The following is a 13,620-nucleotide window of genomic DNA, read 5'->3' on the forward strand; positions in this document are numbered from 1 at the left end:
TGTTTGCTGGGCTTTCCAAATCTGTGGCAAGCTGCAGCATTTCACAGAAAATTGCAGCTCGTGCCGCCAGGCGCTGGCTCTTGCGCAAACATGACAAAGGTGCTAGACTTCAAGTATCTGCAGAAGGATTTCAAAACGTTGCTCTAGACCATCAGACAGGTACTTTTCAGACCTGTGAGCCCATCATTTAGGCTGATCTACCTGCCAGACACATTCAGGAGTTCAAATCTCAGAAGAGAAACCATCTGAACCCTTTTGCCACAAGTAGTTGCTGCCTTTAGAGCAGGCATGGGTAACGGCCAATACTCTGAAGAGCAACATATCTTCAAACCACAGAGATACGTTCTCATAACTCCTGACCCACTTGGAAGGAGGGAATGGAATAACATACTATGCTGCAAATAAAGCATTCCATTTAACAGTTTTGTCTTCAAACTGGTGTATCATTCAGATAAAGAATTGCATTTGTTGCTTCCAAATGAATTTTAAGAATTAAGGTGACTCTTCTAAAGAGTTTTATATCCTACCTTGCTCTCCTCTGTAGCAGTAGTGTGCAAATAGCATAGGAAGCCTTCTGTTTGTGTGCATTTTTTTCACAGAAAATTCATGGCCAGAAACTAAGCAGCTGATAACCAACATCTATGTTAGAATTCTGAGATGACTCTAGTCAGGTTAATATAGACTTCTGAAAGAGACACCATTATCATTTTGAGACAGCTTCCTTTGTGTTAAGAAATACAGTGCTTCTTTAACACATGCTTAGTCAACTAGGATTAAGCTGCTAAGGCAAACAAGGTCAGTCCTAGCTGGAGACAGCTCTTTGGATAGCAGAAAGTTCACTACAGTGAAGAAATGTAAGCTGGCAAAAGCTTTAAAAGCAATTTCAGCCTCCAATAAACAATTCTGAGAACACGAACAATGGGCAGATATTGCATCCTTATTGCAAAAGATGAAGCAGGAATTACACCTGATGCTTCTTCAGTAATTATTTATCTAATGCCCAACATTCACATCATATTTTCTTGAGCGGCCCTTTCACATATATTTGCATTTTCTGTCTGTGCTGCATCTCAGGTGAATGCTGAGAAACCAGAAAGTGAATGAGTTCTTTAACAGAAAATTATAGAGTCATGATGCTGATCAAAAGCAAACTTCTGATCAGGCAGCTCAAACCAAGGAGCTCAGAATAGGCAACATCCTGAAACAACATCATATTCAAATTTCACACATAAAAGACGCTTTGAATTCCTCTTTCAGTCATGTTACTGTGCAGCTTTTGGGGTCATCTGTTTTTACTTGAAATGCAATGGAATTCAACCTTGAAGACAGAGAATTGCTTTTCAACAGTGAGACTGAACTCTTGAAACATTTAATGATTAGACCTTCTTCAGACCTCCTCCACTCCACCTTCTGCCCTCACAAAAAAAAACTAATCCCAAACCAAACAACCCTAAGCAAACTCCAGCCATACTGCCAGCCTTAGCCACGACAACTTAAACAACAGAGAACAGAAGCCAAACTTTGTTTTACATCCATTGTTTATGAACAATCAAAGATAATTTATAGTATACAGAGAGAATTTTGTAAAAGATCTTTTCTAGACTGTAGAGAAGGGTACAGAAGTCCAGGCTTGTAAATTAAGTTAGAAACAATCTCTTAGCCATCCTAATGAAACTGTTTAATAAAGCAAAATTGGACTGTTGTTCATTGAGTCCGTCCCTCCCCCAGCCATGCTTGTTGTTTCCCCTTTCTTTAGTTTTCACTTGTCTTCTTGTGTATGCCATAAGAACATATTCTTTTGCCCTCCAAATGCAGGTTACTGCTGCTTCAGAGGTTACCTTGGTGGCAATTAGGTCACTGATTTAATTTTTCATAAGCTGGTGTGCTAACGGTTATTTAGGTTGTGGAGCTGCCCTGCTTTCAGTGCTGGAAAATAATGGGTGCTCTTTTATGCTTCGCTGCAAGTTGGCACAGTTGCTCTTTTACTGCTAAATCTTGCCTGTGCCCCTTCTGTGTGCGCCATGTCCACCCCCTCACAACTATATTTTTGTCTCTGAGCCTGCTTCTCAACTTAGTGTGCTCACTATGCCTCATTTCACAAAAATCTTTATAAACTTCCGAATGGGGAGCCTGCTGGTTCTGTCCCTCTCTCCTCCTGCTCTATTTCACATTTTAATGCTGCATTCACCCATAATTTTGGTAGACACCTCCCGCAGCTTCCAGTATCTGCAGTGGGATTTCAAAATGTGAATCTAGACCATCAGACAACTTTCTTTCCTTATAGTCAGTGAAAACTGTAATAAATGCAAAGAACTCGAAGACATTTGGCAACAGGTAGGAGTCGTCTTATAAGTATGAAGGTAGTTGAAGCCATCAGCATTAAGGTACTCATTCTAGTTGAATTAAGCATTTTTTTAGGCCCATAGGAAAGAAAATTCTCTGGGTATTTTAAAGACTGGGTGCAAAAACTTTCTGCCAGGTTGGCATTTGACTGCAGATATATATACTTGCCCTAACACAGTTCTTTGCAGAGTGTTTGAGGGTTTGCGGAGGTGACAAGAAAAATGTCGAGTGTGCTGCTCTGCCTGGATGAGCAGGGTGCTAATATAGCTGCGCCGCTTCTGTAAGTACGCTAGCTCGTTGCACCACCAGCCCCAACGTGTAACCAAGGTACAAGTAGGGAATATGAGTCTCCTATGGGTGACGTAGCAAGGTTAATGGCGTTATTGGCACTTGAAGATGGGCGCAGAGTAACAAGTAAGTGTTCAAGTGCTTCTGGCCTGCCATTGAGGATCCTTTCAATCACAGTCGAAGCCTTGTTTCCAGACTGGCTCGTACTAATTTAGAAATGCTCTCCTCCCCAGAAAAAACAAAACAAAACAAAAGAAACCCCAAAAAACAGACAAAAAAACCCAAACCCAACACAAAAAATTGTACCTACATTTTTTCAGTTTATTCCAAGAATGGGAAGGGGCAACATAATTGTTTAATTCCTCAGTAATGGGCAGCTTTCTTTTCTCTTCCTCCTCTGTGCTACTCCTAGCAGACTAGTTTTTCAATAAGTCCCTCACATCATCCTTTTTCCAAGCTACTGCCTCTTCTCACCCCTCCTTTACAATGCTGCTTTCTCTTCTGCCTTGAGTCTACCTTTGTGTGGTTGGTTCTGTCCTTCTCACAGCCTCACTGCTGCTGTTGCAATTACACTAACTTTCCCTTTAGAAGCTGAGATGGTATTAACCAAAAATAGAACAATGCATTATAACATTAATAACTATTTTGCACCAACACTAAGGCTCTGCTGACAGGTGTAAAACCATGGAACAGTTTTCAGTAGAAGTATTGGTAGGTTTATTCCAGCAGTACAAGAACAGAAGGTGCTTCCCAGACTAGTATGGCGTTGGGCTGCCAAATCTCAAGCAGAAGTAGGGGCAAATTCAAGTAGGAATTATTAAATGTGACCTCATCTTGCTGTGAGATTTGCTTTTCTTTCACATCCAGCACATATAAGATATATATAGTTTTGCAGTAAGTTTTCAAAAGTGATTACTTGTTTTGAAAACCTTACCTTATGTGTCTAAACATACAAGGTAAAGAAATATGGTGCCAAGAGACAGTTTCTTTTGCTAGACTAATATCTTGGTTTAATTATCTTTTATACATGTTCATAAATACCATGAGACTTTTACCTCCTGTTTACCCCTTAGATTTTATAAGCTAGGTAGTTTGTCTTATCAGTGTATGATACTGTGCCTTGCCCAGAGAATGTATGTATGACTAAGTGATGTGGCAAACAGTAGCTTTTCCAATTATTTTAATTCTATTTCCTACCCAGCTAAGTATGTGTTGATGTTTCTGCATAATTATACGACTGATGATTTGCTGATCATTCTGCTATATTACGGGCCCCTTCAGGGTTTCCTCTACCACAGACCTGAGCACATGGCATTGTTTGACTGAACTGAAGTGTGATGAAAGGCACAGAGAACCACAGCTGTGTATATACATGTCTTGCAAATGAGCAGCTAGAGAATGCTGTAAATAAATGTTAGGGGACCAAAGCAATACAATGGAATTGGTATTTCACAACTCCTATTGCTCAATGTTTTAAAACAATTTTTAATTTATCGAGATAGTGAAATACCATGTGCAAGGCCACTGCATGATTCTGTTATTGTTAAACCTATTGTTTAAAATAAAGTTGCGTGTGCTGTGAGATTTGGATTTTCTCTGAGGGATCAGCTTGGAGGAAAGAGTAATGCTAACATGAAACGTTCAAAAATAGAGACTCAGAAATACAAAGCTTACTAAATACTTTAAAACTTAATATTTTTTATTATCTAGAAAAGGCAATTAATCATGAATATCAAGAGTCTGCTTTTTTTGATTCACACGACTAACAGCTGGGTCTCCAGCAGGGGAAAAACAGTTGTATGAGTAAAACTGAAACTCAGTAATACTCACAAGTAAAACTAAGAAGTGGGCAACCTCGAAGTGCTAAGTACTTAAAAAATCCCTGGGAAAATTAGAGAACTTCTACAAAACCCACCAGCCCTAAGAGCTGCCTATTGCCCTTTGCACCTTTGCAAGAAAAGGGGCTTTGTGTTTCACTCTTGGAGGAAAAAACACTGTAATTGAAGCAGGCTGGTTTTCTTCACGATAATAGTAGCATTGCTTTTCCTCCATCTTCACTGCAAACCATTACTACTTTGGTGTGTACTTTCAGTTATTGGCAAAGTAAAAAAAAAAACAACCCATCTTGTTTCTACTCTCCCAATGGACCCTAGGTTAACTTTGTAACTTTAAAGTGCAGTTAACAAGCATGCTTCTTGGTCAGAAATTCAAAAAAGCATTTCAATTAAGCTGCCTGGCACCGCAGAGCTCATAGAGAAGACACACCGGCGTCCCAAGGGAGACAAGGCAAAAAAAAAAACGCCAAACCCACAGCGGAGCGGCTTTGACAACAACGTTGCAAGTCCTGCAGCCCTCAACTTCTCCCTTGGGGCTGCACAGTGTTCCAGGGCCGCAGCACGGGCTGGGGCTGCAGCACTGAACCCCGAGCCATACCCGGGCCCGGATTTATCAGACCACGGGGCCTCGGCGCCGCCCGGCCGCCACTCCGCAGCCCTGGGGCCGAACCCGGGCAGCGGGCCGTCTGGGCTGGTTATGGTCCCCCTGACCCAGGTAGGCAGCGGGAGATCGACGGGCCGTGCTCAGGCGGGGCGGGCAGGGCAGTGAGCCGGCCCCGGCAGGGGCGGCCCCGCGTCCCGCAGCCCCAATGGGCGGGCGCGCCGGGCAGGGAGCGGCGGCGGCGGCGCACGTAGCTTCCCAAGATGGCGGCCTCACTGGACCGAGCTGCGAGGGCGGCTGCGGGGCTGGGGGCGGCGGGTGGCTGCTGAGGGAAGCGACAGGGGCTGGCGGCGCTTGCCTCGCCTCGCCTCCCCGCTGGGTGAGGGGGAGCTTTCGGCGCGGCCGCCAGGCTTCACCATGCTGCGGGGCTAGAGCCGCCGAGGCGCCGCAGCGCAGCGGGGTAATAATGTTAGCAGAGGTAAGAGCCCTGCCCGGCCCGCGGGGTGCGGGAGGGGAGGGGGCGCCTCTCCGTCCGCCCGAGCTGCGCGCCGCGGCGGAGAGGAGGCTCTGCCCTCAGCCGGGGCCTCCAACCTGCTTAGGTAGCAGGCAGGCAGCCGCCTCGTTGGCCGAGCAGAGGCGCCAGCCGGCCCGCTCAGGGCAGTGCCGGGCCCCTTTTATCACCCCTCCGCCCTCCCCGGCCGGGTGCTGTTTGTTCCCCCTTCAGGGCGGGACGGGCGGCAGACGCTTCAGCGCCGCGGTGGAGCCCGCCCGGCCGTGGCTGCTCCGTGCGGCGGCCGGTCGGGGCGGGCCCGCCCTCCTCGCGATCCGCCGGCAGTGGGCTCTGCCGCCCGGTGAGGGGCCGCTCCTGCGCGGCGACCCCGCTGCTGGAGGAGCGCACCTGGTGAGGAGGGGCCTGCTCGGCCCTAGGCCGCGCCGGAGACGTGTCCCCGCCCGGGCCCCGAAGGCCGGCTCTGACTTAGCTCCTCTGGCCTCCTCTGCGGGAGACTCATAAAGGCTCCGTGTTTGCATTTTTAAATTTTCTTCCCTAAAGCGGCCATAACCGAATAGTTTTGTTGTTGTGGGAGTTTGTAGGTAATTGGTGGAAGTTAGCTGCCTCAGTTTGCCTCTCCCCATTGCGGGGGTTTGTGTCCCAAAGTGGCTGGACAGCCAGGCTGTGAGGCAGGCAGGTATTTTGGGATCAGTGTGGGCTAGAAATGGCCATTGTGTCCAGAGGTGCTCTCAAGGGGGGAATCTCGCTGTGTTTTCTAGTTCTGGAAATGAGACTTTCCCCCATACTCAGTTTTCTCTAGAAAGACCGATGGATTTTCTGTTTTTAATATGTCAGCAAGGTGTCTGGCATACTGATAGTTCTCCAACATGATGATTGCATTACCCATGATAAGTATTTTATAATTTGTTATTTCATCCTGTGGTGAAGGTTATTTGTTCAAAACTGAGTTGCCTTGTACTTTAAGCATCTTGACGGGTGAAGGCCTGCTTTCCGATACCTGAAAAATTTAGTTTTGCTTTCCTGAATGATAGCTAAAAAAGTACCCTAAAGCTTTCAGTGTGCATCAATTTGAAGTTTTGTGGCATTAGGAAACTGGTTCTGTAGTGCCATGAGCTCTTAGATCTCCCTGGGAAGGTAAAATTTGCCGAGTGACTTAAACCTGTAGAAATACATGACCTATTTTCGTGCAAGCAGTATTTGGTGGGTGGTCAGGGTTAATAATCTGCATTAAATAGTATTGCTGAGTGTGATGCATAAGCATTAAGCGTTGTAATTTAGATTATTTTAGGGGTGGCTTAGAACATTCTGGGTCGGTGCCCCATACTGGTCTCTTCTGTTTGATTTTGGCTGCGTGTGCCTATCCAAGACACTTTGTTGTCTTGGGATTTAGTGGATTTTTTTTGTTTGTTTGTTTGTCTGTTTTCCCCAAATAGCACTGGTCTAGCAGGGTGGATGGCACTTGCTTCACTGGCCTTTTGAAGTAAAACCTAGCAGTTATGTGTGTGATGACCAGTGATGATACTTTGCCTGGGTGACTGGAGGACTGGGTTCTGATGTCCTTTACTTCTAGTTCCTTTATGTAAAATATTTGTAGGCAAGATGCTTCAGGGTGAAGTATTCCAGGCTTGGTCTCTGCCAAGGAGATGACTTTAAATTTGGGAGCATCTAGCAAATTTTCAGGCTTTGCTTGCCTGCCTGAACAGCAGTTATGGGGAGTTCTTCAAACAACCAGACAGCTCTTGACTGTCAAAGTATCCATCTGACATGTGAAGTGGAGGGAGGACTTTCCAGTCTGCTTTTTGGGGTGCTCCAATGGTGACTTGGTGGCTAAAACACTTCATGAAAACTGCATGCAGTCACACCCATGAACCCTTTCCAGACTTTGCAGGAAAATGCAGATTGCTTCAAGCTTACAGATAAATGTATTCCATAAACATCTAAATCTCTCTCTCTTTTTTTTTTTTTTAATAATTTAAATGTGCGAATTGAGGTAGAATGTGGAGAGCACTGACATTAGAGTAGGGCAGTGGTGAAAACTGACATGTCTGTAGGCTGCCTGAATTTATCTTAATAACTTTGAGGAGTGGGGAACACTAGACAGTCAAGAAGTCTGGGTTTTTTTGTGTTTTGTTTTGTTTTTTCTCTCTCAAACTATTTTATTCAAAAACTTAAATGAAATTTTAAAAATTGCTTGATACTTGTGGACTTGCGTAGTTTGCTACTATCTAGAATGGCCAAGATCACTGTAATTTTTTTTTTTAGTGATTAAAAATTTAGAAACATTCTCCTACTGTAACTGTTAGTTTTATAATTTAATCTTATAGACAATATTATTCTTGAATATATTTAAGCATGAAGGAAAGACAGAATCTGGTTCCACATTTATTGTTACCTTGCAGTTAAAACATAACCTACAGTTTTTTGAGACCAGTTTCTTACTTTCTTCCTTTGACTGTATCCATATATGCAGACTGCAGCAGATTTGGTCCAGGCTTGTGTGGACGCAGTTAGGATTAGGACCTTGTAATCAGTAATTTCAGGGGAAGATTGCACTTCCCGTCAGGAAAAAATATCACGTGTGGTTTTTTTTTTAAATTTTGGTTGCATCAGAAATCATGTTGTTGGATGCCAAGCACATATACTTATTTACCTACTTAACAAACACTGTTCCCCAGTTTTTAATCATCTTGGTGATTGGAACGTGCTTCTACAGTCACATTCTGTCTGCATGCATTCAGGGTCCTGCTGCAATGACCATTTCCCAAGCCTGTTGGATTGTCCATTCTGTGCCTTTTCACTTGCTCCCCTTTTCTTGTTTATCAGATGTCTCCTTTGCTTTTCAAGACCCAGTGTGGCCTGTTTCCAAGTGGCTGACTGTTTCAGCACTTTCTCATCTGAGAGGCCATGGCAGACATGCGTAGCGATGGTCCCTCTCTTGTGTTTTCAGACAGCTGTCCTCGCTGTTCTCGACTCTTATATGGTAGCAACTGTTGTGCCCTGACCACAGCAAGGCAGCTGGTGTTCTGCAGCTCTGGCTCTTCCTGGTCAACAGTGTCTTAAATTCCGATGGGGACATTAAATAGGATCTCAATGGGACTTAGTTTACAAGAAGTTTTAGAATGTCTTTCAAATTGATGCCCTTTGCTGTCTGCATTTGCAGCCTGTGTTGCCTCTAAAGAAGGCACTTTAAAGAAAAGTAAGGAGTAGACTTCTTTTTCCATTTTTTTCCTCCGGTTGCTCATTAAACTGCTTTGAGATGCTTAGTGAGCCCTTCCTTCTGAATTTGTCAGCAGCTAATTTTTCGACAACTTAATCTCAGATCAGCAAGAGTACTTAGTTGCAGGACTAGTGACTGTTGAGAAGATTTTTGAAATTTGACAAAGTAGGAAAACTTTTTTTTCCCTCTTGTCCACAGCTGAAAATGAGCCATACAAAATGAGCTCTGACATGCTGGTGTTTCTTGTTATTGCAACTGTTCAAGCTAATTCATTAACTACATGTAGTGTTTCCTTTTCTTTAAACAGTCTACTTTTTATTTATAAGAGGTATTTAAGAAACTTTTCTGTTAAGCTTTGATAGCTGCTAACCACTAAGTACTGTTTTTGAGCAAAACCAATCAAATAAGCCTGATTTTTAAGAATAAAGGTTGACTCAGCAGCTTGGTTTGAGTTACTTTAGAATAACAATGAATTAGCCTTACTGAAACAGTAGCACATTGTAATGTATATGTTAGACCAGCTTTGAAAGGTGCAGTTCACAGTTAGCTAATTGACATACAATGACATTGTTAATCTTTTCTGTTCCTTGGTACCTGGCTGTGGAAGATTTCTCTGATGCTTCATGTGACTGAAATACATTTTGCTGGTAGAGACAACTTCGAGAGTGTAGGTGATTAGCCAGGGTGTGGAAAGAAATTAGTTTTCTGTCCTTTTGTGGAACTCGTATGCTGAGGCTTTGCCTTGGTGTCAGTGTTTTTCCAGATGAAATCTAGCTAGAGGATCAGTTGCAAGCCCTTGGGAGATAAAAAGCCTCTCTCTGTGTATGAATTCTACGCTGTAGCTGGTCTGCTTTGTGTCCCTAATTTTTGCTATGACAACTCTTTTAATAACTCCATATTCTGTGGAGTGTCAGTTAAAATTATATGAGGAATGGAAAAATTAGGAAAAGTAGCCTTTTACAAAGAATGGGTGTCATATGTTCGTGGTTTTTTTTTTTTTTTTTTTTTTTTTTTAAAGCTAGTGTCTAAATGCTCAGGTCTATTAGAGCATACAGTTGTGCCTAAACTGCTGAGGCTGAATGGAGAGTTCTGCATCAACTCTAAAATGTCAGTCTGGACTATTCCCCAAAACAGTGTGAAAGAGGAAAACTGTAAAGTTCCTTAGTTCAAAAAAATACTAGTAGGTCGTCTGGTTAGACAGCTGAAGGAGCTCCAAATGTTGATTTCCTATGTCTGGTTGCACTCTAGGGAATTATCTCTGTTTTAAATGTTTGTCCCTTTCTCCCCACCCTTGTGAAGATGACAAAGCATTTGAACTAGCATTAGGAGAGTTGCTATTATTGGAAAACAGAAACTGTTTGTGTTGAATGTAAGTTATTGGCAATACTTAAAAAAATAATATTTTGAAGACTCATTAGCACTTTTTGCCATTGCTTGGCTGAGAATACCAAGGCATGAGAAACAGAAAAATCAATTGCAATTGGCACATTCATTTACATGAGAGAAACTTCAGGAAGTAGAAGGCATTGTGATCTTGGACTTAGTTGCTTGTTCTCCTCCTTCCCTCCCCCAGTAAGTAATGTCAGATTTCTGAATTGAAAAAATGAGTCATCATTTAATGATGTAAACATATTGAAATGTTTTAACAAGAGCACTCTAACCTTGTTTACAGAATTTCTATAGTATTACACCTTAAAATGATGACTGTGTAATTTTTATAATGGGTATGAGGTGAAAGGGGCATTTCTTTTTAATGTGAGTAAACATCAGCCAGGGGACTCCTTTTATAATTGCCATTTATTTTGGAAAAGAGGTCAGTTTCTATCCTGTCAAAGTCTGGGAATATCTGTCAAAGATTTTATTCTTGCTCTGAAGCAGAAGAACCTGTAACATCCTTGGAGCGGGGGGGTGGGTTTCTGAAGTTTCTGTGTTGATTTGCTTTCTGTTTTCTATATGGAAGGGCTGTGATCTTAGTGATGCAGTTGAAACAGTGTGAGTCAAATTCATTCTTGTATTCTAACATGGGTGTTTTACAAATATTTTAAAAGCCCCACTATTTTTAAACTAGTTTTGAGCAAGTGGGATTCTCTGAAAATCCAGGGATTTCCCAGAACAGAATATAGAGTTTGACCGTAGTGGTTAGTTCAGTAGTTTATTTTGAAGCCATTTGACCAGTGGCCCTTAAACTTCTTGAGACCTGCTGCTCTGCATATTTTATTGGACAGTAACTGCAAGATTAGTTAAGACCAATTTGATTTGAACTTCGCCAGTTGCCAGCAGGAGAAGGAGATAAACCCATCTCTGCTTGCTTACTTTCCATTAAGTCCCTTCCTGCATCAAATGGCCTGTATGATGTCCTTTCTGTGCTTTGACTTGGTTAGAATAATTTTTTCATAATCAAAAATATTAAATATCAAGAACTGCTTTTTATTTAGCAGGTGGAAAAAGCACTGTGTTTATTCAAGTGAGATGTAACATGGCCTAATTAAAAGTTCACAGGTATCTGTTGGTCTATAACATTAATGTTGAAAATGGTTAATTCAGTATCCCATTACAAGTTTTCTTTCCAAGAATATTCATGAATTTGGGGGCTTACTTTGAAGAGTACTAACTGCTAAAATGCAGCCATGCTTTTGTTACAGTGTGATTTTTATTTTTATTAATGTCTGTTCGTCTGCCTTTCTTCCCTTAGTCCCATGCTTTGGGGAGGAATGGGGTGATCCCAGTTCTATTTTCATCAAATCTGTTTTTGTCAGAATGCTGTTATTTCACAAATATCACTATTTTAAGATCATGTATTCCCGTTCTTCAGTATATTTTTGCAGTTCTAAGAAATAGCTGTGCTCAACACTTCTGGTGCCTTGGAGACAGTGGGGTTAGGCTTATCTTGTGATGTAAGGGAATGAACTTGAGCAGGAAGTTTAAATTGCTACATATCCTGTAGGATGCTCTGCATTTCCACTCTTCCTGTCGGTGCTGTCAGACAAGGCCAAGTAGAAAATACTTGGAAAGTTCATGCTGAAGTTTTTGCCACAGTGAACTAACTGATCATGAAACTGTGCCTCAGACTTGAGGTAATTTCTTTCATAGCTCTTAATGGGTTCTGAAAGCAATGGGAAAGAATATACATGATGTTCCCAGTCATCCCCTATTCAGCATTTGGCATTCCACACTGCACGGATGAGTTAAAAAACTGGTGGTGTACATGCCTGAGGAAATAGCCAAGCAGTGTAATTGTAGAAAGAATGATTGCTTTAAAATTTTGCTCATTGTCAAAATGATCTTGGAACTGTTTGGCGTAGAGACATGAGGAAGCTTTGCTGGTTGCTAGGCTGCTGTTCTAGCAGTGGCTGCTGCAGGTGAGGTGAGGTGTCTCCGAGTCTCAGGTCCTTTCTTCTGTGTGAGGCCTGGAGCCTCTACACTTCAGCCTTTGCATTCTGTGTCCTTTTTAGTGACTCAAAACTTTGTTTATTTTTGGTTTTCCCAAATGTTGTAGTATTTTGTAACATTGTATTGTGTTACTTTTCTGAAGTATGTGTAATGATATTTGTGATATCTTGAAAATAATAGGATCGGTAATATTAATAATTATGTGTGTTCCTTATCCACTGAAGGAACTATTTATGCTTGAAATTACATGTCTTTTGGTGTGCAAATTTTTTTTTGGTCTTCTTAAGTGCTATGCCAAGTGGTTTTTGTGTGCGTGTTTGTTTTTCTTTTGTGTGTGTGTATGTATCTTGGCATATTTATTACTGATACCTTAATTTTTAAGGAAATTTATGTTTGATTGGGGTAGCTAACCACTTTTAACATACTTGGAAGAAAACTACTTTTTATGGTTTATATAATCAAATTAGTATTTCTGATCACAGTGCTAACAACTTGAAATTTCTTTAACTTTGTAAAGTAAAATAATATATTATGGAAATACTGAATCTTGTGATTTAATGTCTCAATTACAGATTTAATCTGATGGTACATACAGTGAAATGTGAATTAGTTATGGCAATTAATTTATTGCTTACATATAATTTTGAAATTCTCATGGAAAACATTGTTTTGTGTGAATATAACTTTTGTTGGTTTGATAAGATGGTATTTCTTTATAATGCTAGGCTAAGAGAATAAGGCTTTATTTTAAATGTTCATCCTTTCCACAGTTTTCCTTTGCACAGTCAACTTTTTTTTTCTAAATTTAGTACACTACAGTAGTTGTGTTAATTTGCCCTCACTGTGTGTGTACAAACATGTAGTTCTAGCACCTCGCCTTATGGTCTTACAACTGCATGTAGTGAATCCTCTTGTGCTTCATGCTTGCATTAATTTGACTTGCATGTGTGACTAAAACTTTTAATTAAGTCTTACTCATTTCCTTATGTTGATTTTAAGGTCTGGACTTTAAATAGTATTGGTCTTGTGTCCTTCAGTTGTCAGTTTCCCTACTACAGCTTCTTAAAGACTTCTTGAAAAGATCACAAGTTAGCAATAGTGAGACCAAAGCTGAACTTCCTGTTTCTGTGAATATTTCTGAGCTCTTCCATTACTTAACTGGGTATTTTCCTTTATTGAATTCTCTGATTAATGATGGTCTGGTCTTGCCCATTACTGTTTCTTTTAATTGTGCTTTATTTTACCAATATCCTCTTTTGTTTTCTATTTGAAATTATTTTTTCTATTTTAATAATCTCAATATAACGTTATGCTTGCACTCTTCTTAGTTTTTATTTCTGGATTTCTAGACATTTGCCTATAACTTTTTTTTTTTTTGATGCATTATGCAAATAACTTTTCTGTTTTCCCCTGATCAAAGTAGCTTCATTGCTGC

At 41.4% G+C, this 13,620-nt stretch overlaps 1 protein-coding gene across 2 annotated transcripts in view; it reads left to right on the forward strand.

Annotated features, from left to right (window-relative positions):
• The first annotated feature begins 5,128 nt into the window (after window positions 1-5,128).
• SNX13 (sorting nexin 13) overlaps window positions 5,129-13,620 on the forward strand; it is a 68,912-nt gene continuing 60,420 nt past the window's right edge. Inside the window, exon 1 of one of the 2 annotated variants that reach the window (XM_082045712.1) lies at window positions 5,129-5,181. In XM_082045712.1, coding sequence (XP_081901838.1) covers window positions 5,164-5,181 — 18 coding nt within the window. In that variant the 5' untranslated portion in view covers window positions 5,129-5,163. Of the gene's footprint in view, window positions 5,182-5,322; window positions 5,546-13,620 lie in introns of those variants that run through there. The other variant, XM_082045711.1, reaches the window with a different exon arrangement.

Source organism: Streptopelia decaocto (assembly GCF_964273445.1).
Source record: "Streptopelia decaocto genome assembly, chromosome: 2".
In the NCBI taxonomy this organism is placed as follows: domain Eukaryota; kingdom Metazoa; phylum Chordata; class Aves; order Columbiformes; family Columbidae; genus Streptopelia; species Streptopelia decaocto.